Source organism: Equus caballus, chromosome 15, assembly GCF_041296265.1.
Source record: "Equus caballus isolate H_3958 breed thoroughbred chromosome 15, TB-T2T, whole genome shotgun sequence".
Classification (NCBI taxonomy): domain Eukaryota; kingdom Metazoa; phylum Chordata; class Mammalia; order Perissodactyla; family Equidae; genus Equus; species Equus caballus.
The window spans coordinates 16,358,357-16,374,683 of record NC_091698.1 but is presented as its reverse complement, the minus strand read 5'-3'; the positions used below and the strand labels follow the sequence as shown (position 1 = coordinate 16,374,683).

Here is a 16,327-nt window from a genome sequence, read left to right as displayed (position 1 = left end):
TTGCTTCCCTTGCTTTATTCACTGCTTTCTTTTCTTTCTCCTTTTATATATCTTATGTCTCAATGCTGTATATTAGATTCAATATATAACATTGTTTTTTGAGTTTCAGAATTGTATAAATTAGGAGTTTTGCTGTTAGATTATTGTTAAAACCAACTGCCACCCCCATTGTTTAATTTATAATTTTTCATATTCTACTAACAGTAATATAAATTAAGCATTTGGTCTGTTTATGCTAATAAATATACACTAACTGAATGGGACAATGATTATTAGGATAACCTAATCAAAGACAAAATTATTTCAGCTTTTTATAAAATGAATGGTATGTATTACCTACTTATATAAGGGTCATTTAATTCAAATTATGACATGCATATGTAGCCATTTGTTCTATGAATTGTAGTGAGTTTGTTAAATTTTATTTCCCTAGTTAGTATTGATAAATGCTGTTCTAGCTTTCAGTTGGTTAAGAAAGGTGAAAAACAAATTTGTGCTTGTGTAGTTTAATCTTGGTCCTGTGGAACTTAGGAAGCACACAAGTAAACTGCTCAGTGCAGTGCTGATGATTAAGTAGTATTGAGTAGTGTGATGGTTGAAGTTAAGGAAAGATGCCTTTTCCTGAGGTGATATCCTAAACGTTTTGCCTCTGGTGTACATGGATAAGTACAGGAGCGTGTGTGTGTATGTGCTTGCATATTCAGAGTGTGCAGAGAATATAATTTTTAATTTGTTGATCTTAACTATGTACCTCACCAACACTATATAAATTATCAGATTGTTAATGTCACTGTCTTCTTTTTACAATCTGTTTGATTTTGCTGTTTGTATAATGGTTTCAGAAAATGATTGGGTGAATGCTTGCTTTTAGCCACAAAAGGCTAAACTCACAAAATTGAATGAAATTTTGTTTTACCTTCCTTCCAAATGTTTTTCTCCTTTTCTTTCAGGTAATTTAGTTTATTTTTGTTGTCTTCAAATATATACTCAGTACCCCACTCTATGTGCTGTTTTAGACAGTACTGCCAGCCTGCATCTACTTTTGCAGTGAAAAGTAGTGTTCTTGCCCCTCTCTATTTATTCAACATTTATTGATGGATTTCTAATATTTTAGTTTTAATAATTGTCTAATTGCATGTACTTTTTAAATTAAGCTTTTTATTTTGAGATAATTATAGGTTCACCTATAGTCATAAGAACTAATACAGAGAGATCCTTGTATCCTTTGTCCAGTTTCCCCCAATGGCAACATTTTGTAAAACTAGTATAATGTCACAACCACAATATTGACAGTGATACAGTGAAGATAATAGAACAATTCCGTCACCATAAAGATTTCTCATGTTGCTTTTTTTAAATTTATATATGGACTTTATTTTTTAGATCAGGTTTAGGTTCATAGCAAAATTGAGCACAGAGATTTCCCATATACTCCCTACCCTCACACATGCGTACCTCCACCACTGTCAACATCCCTCACCAGAGTGGGACATTTGTTATGATCAATGAACCTACACCTACACGTCATTATTGCTCAAAGTCCATAGATTACATTAGGATTCACTCTTGGTGTTTTACCTTCTGTGGGTTTTGACAACTGTATAATGGCATATAACCACCATTATCATATCATACAGAATAATTTGATTCTAAAAATAGTTTGCCCTAAAAGTCCTCTGTGCTCTGCCTTTTCATGCCTCCCAAACCCCTAACTCCTGGAAATCACTAATCCTTTTAATGTCTCCATAGCTTTGCCTTGTTATTTTTTTTTTTAAAGATTGGCACCTGAGCTAACAACTGTTGCCAATCTTCTTTTTCTTCTTCTTCTCCTCAAAGCCCCCCAGTACATAGTTGTATATTCTAGTTGTGAGTGCCTCTGGTTGTGGCTTGTGAAACACCGCCTCAACATGGCTTGATGAGCGATGCCATGTCCATGCCCAGCATCTGAACTGGTAAAACCCTGGTCCACTGAAGTGGAGCGCATGAATTCAACCACTTGGCCACAGGGCTGGCCCCAGCTTTGCCTTTTACAGCTTGTCATATGGTTGGAATCATACAGTATCTAGACTTTTCAGATGGGCTTCTTTCACTTAGCAATATGTATTTAAGGTTCCTACATGTCTTTTCATGGTTGGATAGCTCATTTCTTTTCAGTACTGAATAATATTCCATTGTTGATGTGCCACAGTTTATTTATCCACTCACCTGCTGAAGGACATCTTGATTGCTTCCAAATTTTGGCAAATATGAATAAAAGTGCTATAAACATCCATGTGCAGGTTTTTGTGTGGACGTAAGTTTTCAACTCCTTTGAGTAATTACCAAGGAGCATGCTTGTTGGATAATATGGCAAGAGTATGTGTAGTTTTTTAACTGCAAACTGCCTTCCACAATTGCTGTGCTATTTTTCATTTCTAGCAACAATGAAAGAGTTTTTGTTGTTCCACATCCTCATCAACGTTCAGTGTTGTCAGTGTTTTGGGTTTTGGTCATTCTAATAGTTGTGTACTGGTGTCTCATAGTTTTAATTTGCAATTGCCTAATGAAATACACTTGTGAACATCTTTTCATATGTCTGTTTGCCATCTGTATATCTTACTTTGTCCAGGTCCTCTGCCCGTTTTTTAATTGGTTTGTTTGTTTTCTTATTGTTGAGTTTTTAGAATTCTTTCTATATTTTGGATAACAGTCTTTTATTTATCAGCTATGTCTTTTGCAAATATTTGCTCCTCCCAATCTATGACTTGTTTTATTCTCTTGACAGTGTCTTTGGCAGAGCAGGAGTTTTTTGTTTTAAGAATGTCCAGCTTATCAATTTTTTTCATGGATTGTTCCTTTGGTGTTGTATCTAAAAAGTAATTGCTGAGGGGCTGGCCCCGTGGCCGAGTGGTTAAGTTCGCGCGCTCCGCTCTAGGCGGCCCAGTGTTTCGTTGGTTCGAATCCTGGGCACGGACATGGCACTGCTCATCAAACCACGCTGAGGCAACGTCCCACATGCTACAACTAGAAGGACCCACAACGAAGAATATACAACTATGTACCGGGGGGCTTTGGGGAGAAAAAGGAAAAAATAAAATCTTTAAAAATAAAAAAATAAAAAAATAAAAATAAAAAAAAGTAATTGCTGTACCCAAGATACTATTATATATTCTTGGAGAATTGACCCTTTTATCATTATGTAATGCCCCTCTTTTCCCTGGTAGCTCTCCTTGCTCTCAACTCTGTTTTGTCTGAAATTAATATAGCTATTCCAGCTTTCTTTTGCTTAATGTTAGCATGGTGTATTTTTCTATCCATTTACATTCAATAAATGTGTCTTTATATTTAAAGTGGTTTTCTTGAAGACAATCTATAGTTGGGTCTTGTATTTTGATTTACTCTGACAGTCTCTTTTAATTGGTATATTTTGACTATTGTTATTTAAAGTAATTTTGATATCATTGGTTAATATCCACCATATTTTTACTTTCTGTTCATTGACATTTGTTCTTCCACTCTTTTCCTGCCTTTTATGGTTTTTTAATTTTATTTATTTATTTTTGAGAAAGATTAGCCATGAGCTGGTATCTGCTGCCAATGCTCCTCTTTTTGCTGATGAAGACTGGCCGTGAGCTAACATTCATGCCCATCTTCCTCTACTTTATATGTGGGATGCCTACCACAGCATGGCTTGCCAAGCGGTGCCATGTCCACACCCGGGATCCAAACCAGCAAACCCTGGGTGCCTGAAGCGGAATGTGTGCACTTAACTGCTGTGCCACCAGGCCAGCCCCGGTTTTTTTATTTTTAAAAAAAATTATTTTATTGAGGTCATAATGGATTATGACATTGTGTAATTTCAGGTGTATATTATTATATGTCAGTTTTTGTAAAGACTACATCGTACTCACCACTAACAGTCTAGTTTTTACCCATCACTACACATATATTCCCCTTTACCCCTTTTGCCGACCTCCCCACCCCTTTCACCTTTGGTAATCTATTCTCTTTATCCCTGTGTTTGTTTATCTTCCACATGTGACTGAAATCATACGGTATTTGTCTTTCTCTGTCTGGTTTGTTTCACTTAACATAATACCCTCAAGATCCATCCATGTTGTTGCAAATGGGGTGATTTGTCCTTTTTTATGGCTGAGTAGTATTCCATTGTATATATATCACATCTTCTTTATCCATTCATCAGTTGATGGGTGCTTGTGTTGCTTCCACATCTTGGCTATTGTGAATAATGCTGCAGTGAACATATGAATGCATAAATCTCTTTGTATTGTTGATTTCATGTTCCTTGGATATATACCCAGTGGTAGGATAGCTGGGTTGTGTGGTATTTCTATTTTTAATTTTTTGAGAAATCTCCGTACTGTTTTCCATTGTGGTTGCACCAGTTTGCATTCCCATGAGGGTTCCCTTTTCTCCATATCCTCGCCAACATTTGTTGTTTTTCATCTTGTTGATTATAGCCATTCTAACAAGTGTAAGGTGATGTCTCAGTGTAGTTTTGATTTGCGTTTCCCTAATAATTTGTGATGTTGAACATCTTTTCATGTGCTTGATGGCCATCTATATACCTTCTTTGTAAAAATGTCTGTTCATGTCCTATGCCCATTTTTTGATGGGGTAGTTTGTTATTTTGTTGTTAACTTGTATGAGTTCTTTATGTATTTTAGAGATTAACTCCTTGCCAGATATATGATTTGCAAATATTTTCTCCCAGTTGGCGGGTCGTCTTTTCGTTTTGTTCATGGTTTCCTTTGCCTTGCAGAAGCTTTTTAATCTGATGTAGTCCCATTTGTTTATTTTTTCCTTTTTTTCCCTTGCTTGAGTAGACATGGTGTTCAACAAGATGCTGCTAAGACCAGTGACAGAGAGTGTACTGCCTATTTTTTTTGTTCTAGGAGTTTTATAGTTTCAGGTCTTACATTCTAGTCTTTAATCCATTTTGAGTTAATTTTTGTTTATGGTGTAAGATAATGGTCTGCTTTCATTCTTTGGCATGTGGCTGTCAAAATTTCCCAACACCATTTATTAAAGAGACTTTACTTTCTCCATTGTATGTTCTTGGCTCCTTTGTCGAATATTAGCTGTCCATAGATGTGTGGTTTTCTTTCCGGGCTTTCAATTCTGTTCCATTGATCTGTGTGTCTGTTTTTGTGCCAGTACCATGCTGTTTTGATTACTACAACTTTGTTGTATATTTTGAAGTCATGGATTATGCTGCCTCCAGCTTTGTTTTTTTCCCTCAGGATTGCTTTGGCTACTCGAGGTCTTTTGTTGTTCCATATAAATGTTAGGATTCTTTGTTCTATTTCTGTGCAGGATGTCATTGAGATTCCTGTTGAGATTGCATTGAATCTATAGATTGCTCTAGGTATGTGGACATTTTAACTATGTTTATTCTTCCAATCCATGAGCATGGAATATCTTCCCATTTCTTTGTAGCTTCTTTGATTTCTTTCAATAATGTCTTACTTTTCAGGATATAGGTCTTTCACCTCCTTAGTTAAATTTATTCCTAGATATTTTATTCTGTTTGTTGCAATTGTAAATGGGATTGTAATCTTGACTTCTCTTTCTGCTAGTTCGTTATTAGTATACAGAAATGCAACTGATTTTTGTAGGTTGATTTTGTACCCTGCAACTTTGCTGTAGTTGGTGATTATTTCTAATAGTTTTATGTTGGTTCCTTAGAGTTTCCCATATATAGAATTATGTCATCTGCAAACAGAGTGTCACTTCTTCCTTTCCAATTTGGATTACTTTTACTTCTTTTTCTTGCCTGATTGCTCGGGCCAAAACCTCCACTACTGTGTTGAGTAGGAGTGGCGAGAGTGGGCGACCTTGTCTTGTTCCTGTTCTCACAGAGATGGCTTTCAGTTTTCCATGGTTGAGTATGATGTTGGCTGTGTGTTTGTCATCTATGGCCTTTATTATGTTGATGTATTTTCCTTCTATTCCCAGTTTGTTGAGAGTTTTTCATAAATGGCTATTGGATCTTGTCATATACTTTCTCTGCATCTATTGTGATGATCATTTGATTTTTTATTTCTCATTTTGTTAATATGTTGAATCTCATCGATTGATTTGTGGATGTTAAACTATCTCTGCCTTCCTGGTATAGTGTGATCCTTTTAATGTATTGCTGTATTTGATTTGCCAATGTCTTGTTGAGGATTTTTGCATCTATGTTCATAAGCGATATTGGCTTTTAACTTTCCTTCTTTGTGTTGTTCTTGTCTGATTTTGGTTATCAGGGTAATGTTGGCCTCATAGAATGAGTTAGGAAGCATTCCATCTTCTTCAAATTTTTGGAATCGTTTGAGAATCATAGGTATTAACTCTTTGAATGTTTGGTGGAATTCGCCGGAGAAGCCATCTGGTCCTGCACTTTTGTTTTTTGGGAGATTTTTGATTGCTGTTTCAATCTCTTTACTTTTGATTGGTCTATTGAGATTCTCTGTTCTTGATTCAGTTTTAGGAGGTTGTATGAGTCTAAGAATTTATCCATTTCTTCTTGGTTATCCAGTTTGTTGGCATACAGTTTATCATAGTATTCTCTTATAATCCTTTGTATTTCTGTGGTATCCAGTGTAATTTCTCCTCTTTCATTTTTAATTCTATTTATTTGCACCTTCTCTCTTATTTTCTTAGTGAGTCTGGCCAAGGGTTTGTCAATTTTCTTTATCTTCTCAAAGAACTAGTTCTTAGTTTCATTGACCCAATTTGTTTTTAGTCTGTATTTCATTTATTTCTGCTCTAATTTTTATTATTTCCCTGCTTCTACTGACTTTGGGCTTTGTTTGTTCTTTTTCTACTTTTGTAGGTATAGTATAACATTATTTATTTGAGATTTTTCTTGTTTGTTTAGGTAGGCCTGTATTGCTGTAAACTTCCCTCTTAGAACTGCTTTTGCTGTATCCCATACATTTTGGCATGTCATATTTTCATTTTCATTTGTCTCCAGGTATTTTTTTATTTCTCCTTTTAGTTCTTTACTGACCCAATCATTTTCAGTCGCATTTTGTTTAATCTTCACATATTTGTGCCTTTTCCAGTTTTCTTCCTCTAGTTGTTTTATAGTTTCATACTGTTGTGGTCAGAAAAGATGTTTGATATTACTTCAGTCTTCTTAAATTTATTGAGATTTGTGTTGTGGCTTCACATGTGATCTGTCCTGGAGAATGTTCCATGTGCATTCGAAAAGAATGTGTGTTCTACGGTTTTTGGATTGAATGTTCTGCGTATATCTACTAAGTCCATCTGATCTAATGTGCCATTTAAGGCCATTGTTTCCTTATTGATCTTCTGTTGGGATGATGTATCCATTGGTGTAAGTGGAGTGTTGAAATCCTCTACTATTATTGTGTTACTGTCTATTTCTCCTTTTGTTATTATTTCTTCTGTTAATAGTTGTTTATATATTTAGGTGCTCCTTTGTTGGGTGCCTAGATATTTACAAGTGTTATGTCCTCTTGTTGGATTGTTCCCTTCATCATTATGTAGTGCTCTTCTTTGTGTCTTGTTACAGTTTTTGTTTTAAAGTCTATTTTGTCTTATATGTGTATTGCTACCCCAGCTTTCTTTTCTTTGCCATTTGCATGGAGTATGTTTTTCCATCCCTTCTCTTTGTTTTGTGAGTGTTTTTAGGTCTAAAATGTGTCTCGTTTTTTGGGGGTGTATTTTTGAGGAAGATTAGCCCTGAGCTAACATCTCCTGCCAATCCTCCTGTTTTTGCTGAGGAAGACTGGCCCTGAGCTAACATCTTGCCCATCTTCCTCTACTTTATATGTGGGATGCCTACCACAGCATGGCTTGCCAAGCGGTGCCATGTCCACACCCAGGATCCAAACTGGTGAACACTGGGTCACTGAAGCAGAACGTATGAACTCAACCACTGCAGCACCAGGCTGGCCCCTGAAGTGTGTCTCGTGTATGCAGCATATGTATGGGTCTTGTTTTTTTATCCAATAAGCCACCCTGTGTCTTTTGATTGGAGCATTTAGTCCATTGACATTTAAAGTAGCTATTGCCATTTTGTTACTTTTTTGTGGGTATTTTAGTACTTCTCTCTTCCTTTCTTCTCTTGCTCTCTCCCCTTGTGGTTTTATCACTTTCTTTAGTATTATATTTGGGTTCCTTTCTCTTAATTATTTGTGTGTTTATTCTAGGTTTCTGGTTTGTGATTATCATAAGGTTTGTATATAACAATCTACCTATATAGCAATGTATATTAAGTTAATGATCTCTTAAGTTTGACCTCTTGCTAAAAGCTCTTCTCTTTTATGCTCCTCCCACATTTTGTTTTTTATATCATATCTAATATCTTTTTTGTGCATATGTACCCATTACTCTCTTATTACAGAAATAGATAATTGTAATACTTTCATCTTTTGACCTTCATTTTAGCTTTTTAGGTGGTTGATCTGCTACCTTTATTGTATATTTGCCCTTACCAGTGATTTTATTGTTTTGTTTTTGGGGTTTTTTTGGATAATTTTCTTATTCCTATTTGTGGTCTTTTCTGCTTACTAAGTCCCTTAGCATTTCTTTTTCTTTCTTTTTTTTTTGAGGAAGGTTAGCCCTGAGCTAACTGCTGCCAGCCCTCCTCTTTCTGCTGAGGAAGATTGGCCCTGAGCTAACATCCGTGCCCATCTTCCTCTAGTTTATACGTGGGACGTCTACCACAGCATGGCATACCAAGCGGTGCCATGTCTGCACCCGGGATCCGAACTGGCGAACCCCAGGCCACCGAAATGGAATGTGCACGCTTAACTGCTGCGCCACTGGGCTGGCCCCAACATTTCTTATAAGGCTAGTTATTGGTGATAAACTCCTTTGGTTTGTGCTTGTCTGTAAGACTCTCTATCTGTCTTTCCGTTCTGAATGATAGCCTTGCTGGGTAGAGTATTCTTGGCTGTTGGTTTTTTCCTTTCAGCACTTTGAACATATTGTGCCACTTCTTTCTAGCCTGTAATGTTTCTGCTGAGAAGTCATCTGATAGCCTTATGTTGTTTCCTTTGTATGTAACTTGTTGCCTTACTCCTGCAGATTTTAGGATCCTCTCTTTATTTTTAATTCTTGATACTGTAATTTTAATGTCTTCACGTGGGCCTCTTTGGATTTCTCTAGTTTGGTGCTCTTTGTGTTTACAGTTCCTGGATGTTGGTTTGTTTCCTTAGGTTAGGAACGTTTTCAGCTATTATTTCTTCAAACAGATTCTCTGCCCCTTTGTCTCTGTGGAATACTGTAAGAGTCTACATTATTTTAGAGGTACTTATATGCCATTATTTCTGTTTTGCCCATTTTCTTGCTTTAATTTGTTCTCCATGAGAATTAGCCGTGATTCTAACCCAGGATTTTATTCTTCTGAAATTATTAAAACTCATGTAAGTTGTGACATTTATAGTCACATTGAGCTGTAAAGCACTGAGGCCCCAGATCATGACTTTGTAAGCTAGTCATGCCAGTTGTCAGGAGTGGTCGAGCAATAAAGAGCCATAGCATCTACCTCCTTTCTTTGATTTCTCTATGTCAGAAATATATCATGATCTTCTGTTCTTAAATGTTTTGAAATTGAATCTTGTCTCTATTGTTCTAATTTTATTCTTAGAAAATAACTTTCTAATTTCTTAATTTTTCTGTTTCTAATAGATGCCTATTTCTTTTAGAAAAATATATCATAATTTTTAAAAGTTGATTGTAAAATTAATACTTAGCAATATTGCACATCCACTTTACTTTTTTAATTAGCCAAAAATTGAGTCATTTTTAGGTCACAAGTTTGATTGTAGTATTCAAAATATGTATTTTCTGGACATGAATAAGTATACTAAGATGGTACATATTTTTAACAGCATACAACTATGACATCAACATTGAGGAGATTGGGTGAAGACCTGTTCAAAGGAGTAGTAACTAAGGGAATGCCGGATAATTCTTCAGAACATTCTGTGGAGAATAAACCAAAGACAGCTGCTTTTTTTAAGAGTTCCAATTTACCAGTGAGATTCTTATCAACTTTAATTGTTCTCAAAACAGTCACTCAAGGTAAGCTTTCAAATATGCTTATGGTATAATTTTCTGTAAACAGCTAGAAGAGAATACTATGATAATGAAGCAATTCTTATGTAGTCAAATATGTTTTGCATTTTCAGAATTAGATTTTAAGTTGTTTTATAATGGTGGCACATTACAGAAAACTACTTTTAGTCGCTGAATTTGGGGAAATAGAGTCATCAGTCGGATGGTTGCCCCCTCCTGGAAGCCTTTGTTGATTCTCTTAGCTCTTGTTCCTATAGCAACCTTTGCTTCCCACTATTTACCATATAGTGTTTACCATAGAGTGTTGAAATTTTCCTGTTTTTTAAATTATTTTCCACTAGAGTAGGTGTTGGCAAACTATAGCCAATGGAGAAAATCTGGCCCCCACCACCTATTTTGTAAAGTTTTATTTGAACATATCCATGCTCATTTGTTATCTATTATCTGTGACTGTTTTTGCCTTACAATGATAGAGCTGAGCAGTTAGCAGAAAGTGTGTAGCTCCCAAAGTCTGTAATGTTATTATGTGGCCCTTTACAGAAAAAGTTTGTCAATCTCTACACTAGTTTATAAGTTTACTGAGAAAAAAGTTGCCTTTGTGTCCCCCTGTACGTAGTATAGTGCTTGATATATAATAGTGAATAAGGAAGTGAATGAATTAAAAATAGTTAATCATTTTTAATACAGTTTTGATATATAGCCATAAGTAGTTCCCTTTTTGGGTTATTAAATATGAAAATTTTGTTAAAGTAAGTCATACCAGTGTAGTCAAACAATAACTATACAATCTTTCTATCTTCCCTCTTTGTTCAATTATATAACCCAATCTGGTCATTTTTTTAAGTGGGCAGTGGCAATAATTTCATTTGACTATTTTCTGTGAAATATGTTCTGTTTAGTTACTCCTGATTTGTATGAAATTAAAGCAAAGCAAAACAAAACTATAACTTTGTGTTCTTCGTTATTTTCTTCCTTATGGTTATGGTTCTTAAAGTTATAACAGATTGGGTGATAATTGTTTGAAAGGTCATTTGTGAGAAGGGGATATTAGTCCAAAATAAAGTTCACCACATATCAACATCATTTGATAAATATAACATTAAGTACTGATAAGACTAATGAAATAGAGAAATAAAACAGGAGGAAATTAGGTGCTCCCTGTCACCACTTTTGTGTAAAACAGTATTGGGCATGCTGATCATCGGCAATGAGCCATAAAAAATGAAGGATGAATGTTGAAAGGAATAGAGAAAACTATTAATTCTTGGCTACTCTAACTATATAAATCAAGGACATTCAAAGAAACTGGCTGAGAGATTTACTGAATATAGTGTGCTATGTCTGAATATTTGTGTCCCCCCAGAATTCATATGGTGTAATCCTAACCCCCAGAGATGATGGTATTAGGAGGGGGGCCTTTGCGCCATACTTAGGTCATGACAGTGGAGCCCTCATGAATGGTATTAGTGCCCTTATGAAAGAGAGTGCACAGAAATCCCTAGCCCCTTCCACCATGTGAGGACACAGGGAGAAGGCGCCCGCTGTGAACCAGGAAGAGGGCCTACACCAGAATGCCACCATGCTGATGCTGTTGAGTTGGACTTCAAGCCTCCAGAACTATATGCAATAAATTTCTGTTGTTTATAAGCTACCCAGTCTCTGATATTTTGTTATAGCAGCCTGAATGGACTAAGATATAATTTGTGTTTCAAAAAATGAGCTCCAGAGGAAATTGACAAAAATCTATTGACTTTCAATACTATCATGACTATGTATGACTACCTATGACTATAGTATTACTACTATGACTGTCAGTAATAAGCAGCCATAATATATGTGGGAAAAAAGTCGTGTTCGTGTAAGCAAAACAAAAGATGTAAAATCCAGATATTAATCGAATGTGTGTGTGGAACCTTATCCTTTGAAATATAACAGGGCATAAATAAAGATATGAGTAAATAGTGGGTGAATGAACAGGTTAGTAAAGATTACGTCTGAAGTTAAATGGCAGAAATAAAGGACTTTTATACTTCTTACCTGGGAAGACCAAGTGTATTAAAAACTTTAACATACCTCAAGTGGCTTAGTGGAATAATACTAACTAAAATTCCAGTATAGTTTGTGTAAGTTGAGAAAGTGGTAGGAAAGTTGATTTCAAAAATATTTGCAATGAATATGATAATTTAAAACAAGTAAAACAACAACACTGGGACAGAGGCTTGCCTTAGTAGATTTTAAAATAATTGTGACATATAATAATAAAAAATGAGTAATAATTGATTTCAAACATCAAAATAGGACAATAGAAATAGTAAGTCCAGAAGTGACACAAGATTTTCATTTCATATATACTTACTGAATTAATGATTGCCTCCTTGTATAAGTCAGTGTTTTGGTTTTTTTTTTTGGTAAGGTAGGTTGGCCTTGAGCTAACATCTATTGCCAGTCTTCCTCTTTTTTTTTTTTCTTCCCAAAGCTCTAATACATAGTTGTATACGTACATAGTTGTATATCCTCTGCATGGGATGCTGCCATAGCATGGCCTGACGAGTGGTGTATAGATCCGTGCCCAGGATCTGAACTGGTGAATCCTGGGCCGCCGAAGCAGAGTGTGCAAACTTAACCACTCAGCCACGGTGCTGGCCTTGCAAATCATGTTTTTAAGAACATAGGAAGAATCATAAGACAGTCCTTGCTCTCAAAGACATTAGAATCTAGTGGTTAAGTAGATTGTAAATATTGTCTTCTGCTTCATCTTATAATTAATGACATACTAGAAGTTTAAATAGTGTACTACTGGTAAGAGAGAAATGATAAGTTACTTCTGGTGGTATGAGAGAGGGGATCAGGAGAGGGTTTATTATAAAGGAGTGAGCATTTGAGCTGGACCATCAAGGGTATGTAGGATTTCATAGGCAGAAAATAAAGAGAAAGGCCATTCCTGACGGAACAATATGAGCAAATGCTTGGGATTGTGAATGAGGTTGGCATGCGGGAAGACCAATGCGTTATCAAAAGTGAAACCATGGTGGGCTCACAGATGGTCCTCCAGTGCTGTTTATGTGAACCTCTAAAAACATTGCTTTTGGTTTGTCTTCTCTTGCAACATACAAATTCTGTTTTACCATGTTTTTCTACAAGTTACTATTTTCACTCAACAATGCGTTCGCGATTTATTCATATTGACACAATACCTAGAGAATTTTAAGCTCTGGTAATTGATAGTAAACAACGGCTCTAGCCAGAGTTACCATAATAACCCATCCTAGTCACTTCGTAACTGTCTCATTTGTTTTTCTTATGAATTTTGTCCAATTTCTAAGTTATTTTAATTTTTAAAAATTTAAGTTCCTTTTCAGCCAGAGTGCCTCTTTAGAAAACTGCTGTAAGCATTTCTCTATCCTGTACCCTTTTTGGTAAAGTCTTTGTGAGAAGATAGACAACTTCTGATAGTCTTTAGTCAGGTTTTGTGTTATTGGTGGGTATTTCTGAGAAGTGTGTATTTTTAAATAGAATCTTAACTTTAGGATATAAAATGGAAGTTGAAAAATCCCACTAAATAATTCTCCATTGTTTACTTTAAGAAACTTTAAGAAACATCCACATTTATGTTACCTTTCATCTAAATATGTGAATATAGAATTGATGCTACTTAGTTTGAAAAATTTAGGTGTTTTTTTTGATTGTGAAAATTGATTAAAAAATTTTTTAAAGAAATATCTGAGACATCACTCAAAATTCACTTAGAAATATGTCTTAAAGCTTTTAAAATCACCTAGGGAAAGTCCAGAGCTATTAGTATATAAATTGGTTGTTGAAAGTAATCTTTTAGGTCTAATTTAATATTGGACAAATACTATTAGACAAATATTAGACAAACTTGGAGAGCTAGAATAAAAATTTAAAAATTTGTTAAGGGGCCAGCCCCGTGGCCGAGTGGTTAAGTTTGCACGCTGTGCTCCTGTGGCCTGGAATTTTGCTGGTTTGGATCCTGGACCCGAACATGGCAGCACTCATCAGGCCGTGCTGAAGCGGTGTCCCACATAGCACAACCACAACTAGAATATACAACTATGTACTTGGGGACTTTAGGGGGAAGAAGAAGTTAAAAAAAAAAAAAAGAAGATTGGCATTATGAATCTCTAAAACTCAAATATACTGTATGCAGCACTTCCCAACCTTAAACTTCCAAACCCTTTGTGGAAGAGCAATATACAGGACTAGTTTTCTGAAGAAGACAATTTGGGAAATGCCATCTGACAGTTTATGAAGTGCTATTGTAATAACTTAGGAAGATTCACATTACCCTGAGGAACACTTTCCTACCCCTGTGTTTCAGGGAGAGAAAATTAATGTTAAGAAAGGTGTGTGGCTCCAAATTCACGTCAGTATCAAATTCCAGAGCTGATCAGTGGATTCCTTTTTGACCTTGTGTTTTCTGCCTTCAGTGTCAGATGCTCCAGAGAGGTTCAGCAGGCTGAGGGTTGAAGGGAGGCTGTTGGATCTCAGTTTGTATAATTTTGGGATACAGCAAAGCAAGCCAAGTAAAAGAGCCAAGAAAGGAAAATGACATCTAGTAAATACTCTTAGGATAAATGATTAGAAGTATGGAGAAAAATAAAATTTAGATATACTGTCTTATGCACTGCAACAAATTCTGGGAGAACTAAAAATTGAAACATAAGAAATACTCTTAAATCAGAACAATAGGCTTGTCTTAACTCTGGTAAGAAGATATTTCCTATTTATAAAATAGAAGTATCAGTTGCAAGATGGATAAATTTAATAGAAAAAATAAGGAGAAGATAGATAAATGTGTTGGATAATAAACATAATATTAAGTGCTTAATAACCCAGATATATAGATCTGTAACATTAATACCTGGTTTCCATTGACTGGCTAGTGGAAGTAGATTGTTCATAAGAATGAACATAGATGATAATACTTGGTGTGAGTTTGACACTATAGTGCTAAGCCCTTTATACATTATCTCTGAATATTATCCCCGTATTAGTGGTTATTAGTTTACAGAAGTTACATAATTGTGCCAAGGCCGCATAACCAGTATTTGACAGAGTCTGATTCAGCCCAGCCCTATCAATTGCTAAAGCCTAGCCTCTTGACCCTGCTGTGACTTCCTAAGAGCATACGCTTCCTGAGATAATCAAAGAAATGATAGTAATAGCAAACAATTAGCTTGTGCTCACTATGATATGGGCTTAGCACTCTACATATACTAACTCATTTAATTCTTACAACAAGGTTATGAGATGTTAGTGATATCTCAATTTTATGAATGGGAGAGTTGAGGCATAGAGAAGTTAAGCCTGCACTCTTAATCACTATGCTATGTTGAATCTCTGAAATAAAATTTAGGTGTAAGATATAATCTTATATCTATTACACTCACAAAAGTAAAATGATTGAATATAATGTTTCATTGAGAGGAAACAGGTACAATTTTGATAGTATTGTAAATTACAGTTTTTGAAGTGCCTTCTGCCTGCAGGATCCACCAAAATGTATTATAACCTTTAATAAAATTTATTGCAAGGAAATAATTCAAAAGGGAAAAAAGCTCAAAAGTATTAATGTGCTGTTTGTAATAATGATAAGGATAAATAACTGACAAATCCACAATTGGAATAGTGAAGGAAATGAACATTAAATGAGTTCTTACACAGTTGCTGGCATTTTTCTAGTCATTCACCTGGTTATTTCTTATTTATTCCCCACGATAACCTTATGAGGTAAATGGTGTGTCATTTTTACAGAAGAGCAAACTGAGGGTCAGGCAAATGGAAGGGACCCATATCTTGACCCCAAATAATCAGGCCCTTAACAACACCATCATGAGGATAGTAGAATGTTACATGTCATTAACAATTATAAGTTTGTAGATGTGGGAAGCAACGTCAAAACATTTTAATTAATAAAATCTTCAATATGTACACGCTAATTTTATCTTGGTAAAGATATCATAAAAGAGGTCATAATCTTATCTGATAGAATTATTTGTTTTAGGGACAATTTGTCTTTTTAATCAAATATTCTCTCTTTTTTTAATATGTGCATCAAGGCTAGTTCTGTCCTGCCCTACTCAACACTTGGCCCTCAACTTTATGCAGATTTATATTTATAAATTATGGGCTTGTATTTAAGGCCTAGAGAAATGTAAGAAATTACTGCCATACTCAGATAACAGGAAGGATTGACTTGGTAAGACGGCAGTATAAGGTAGTAGTTAAGAACTTCAACTCTGGAGTCAGACAACTAAGGTTCGAATCT

General features: G+C 35.4%; 1 protein-coding gene across 36 annotated transcripts in view; it reads left to right on the top strand.

Moving 5' to 3' along the window:
• The window catches only part of CCDC138 (coiled-coil domain containing 138), a 74,420-nt gene that overhangs the window by 34,956 nt on the left and 23,137 nt on the right, over positions 1 to 16,327 (top strand). For 23 of the 36 annotated variants that reach the window (XR_011425902.1, XR_011425901.1, XR_011425900.1 and 20 more), the window contains one exon: positions 9,852 to 10,044. Coding sequence is in view for 32 of the 36 variants with exons in the window: in XM_014730856.3 (XP_014586342.3) it covers positions 9,852 to 10,044 (193 nt within the window). In the remaining 4 variants the exon portion in view is untranslated. Of the gene's footprint in view, positions 1 to 8,659; positions 8,809 to 9,176; positions 9,268 to 9,851; positions 10,045 to 16,327 lie in introns of all 36 variants that reach the window. The other 13 variants (XR_011425899.1, XM_070234991.1, XM_070234990.1 and 10 more) reach the window with 2 other exon arrangements.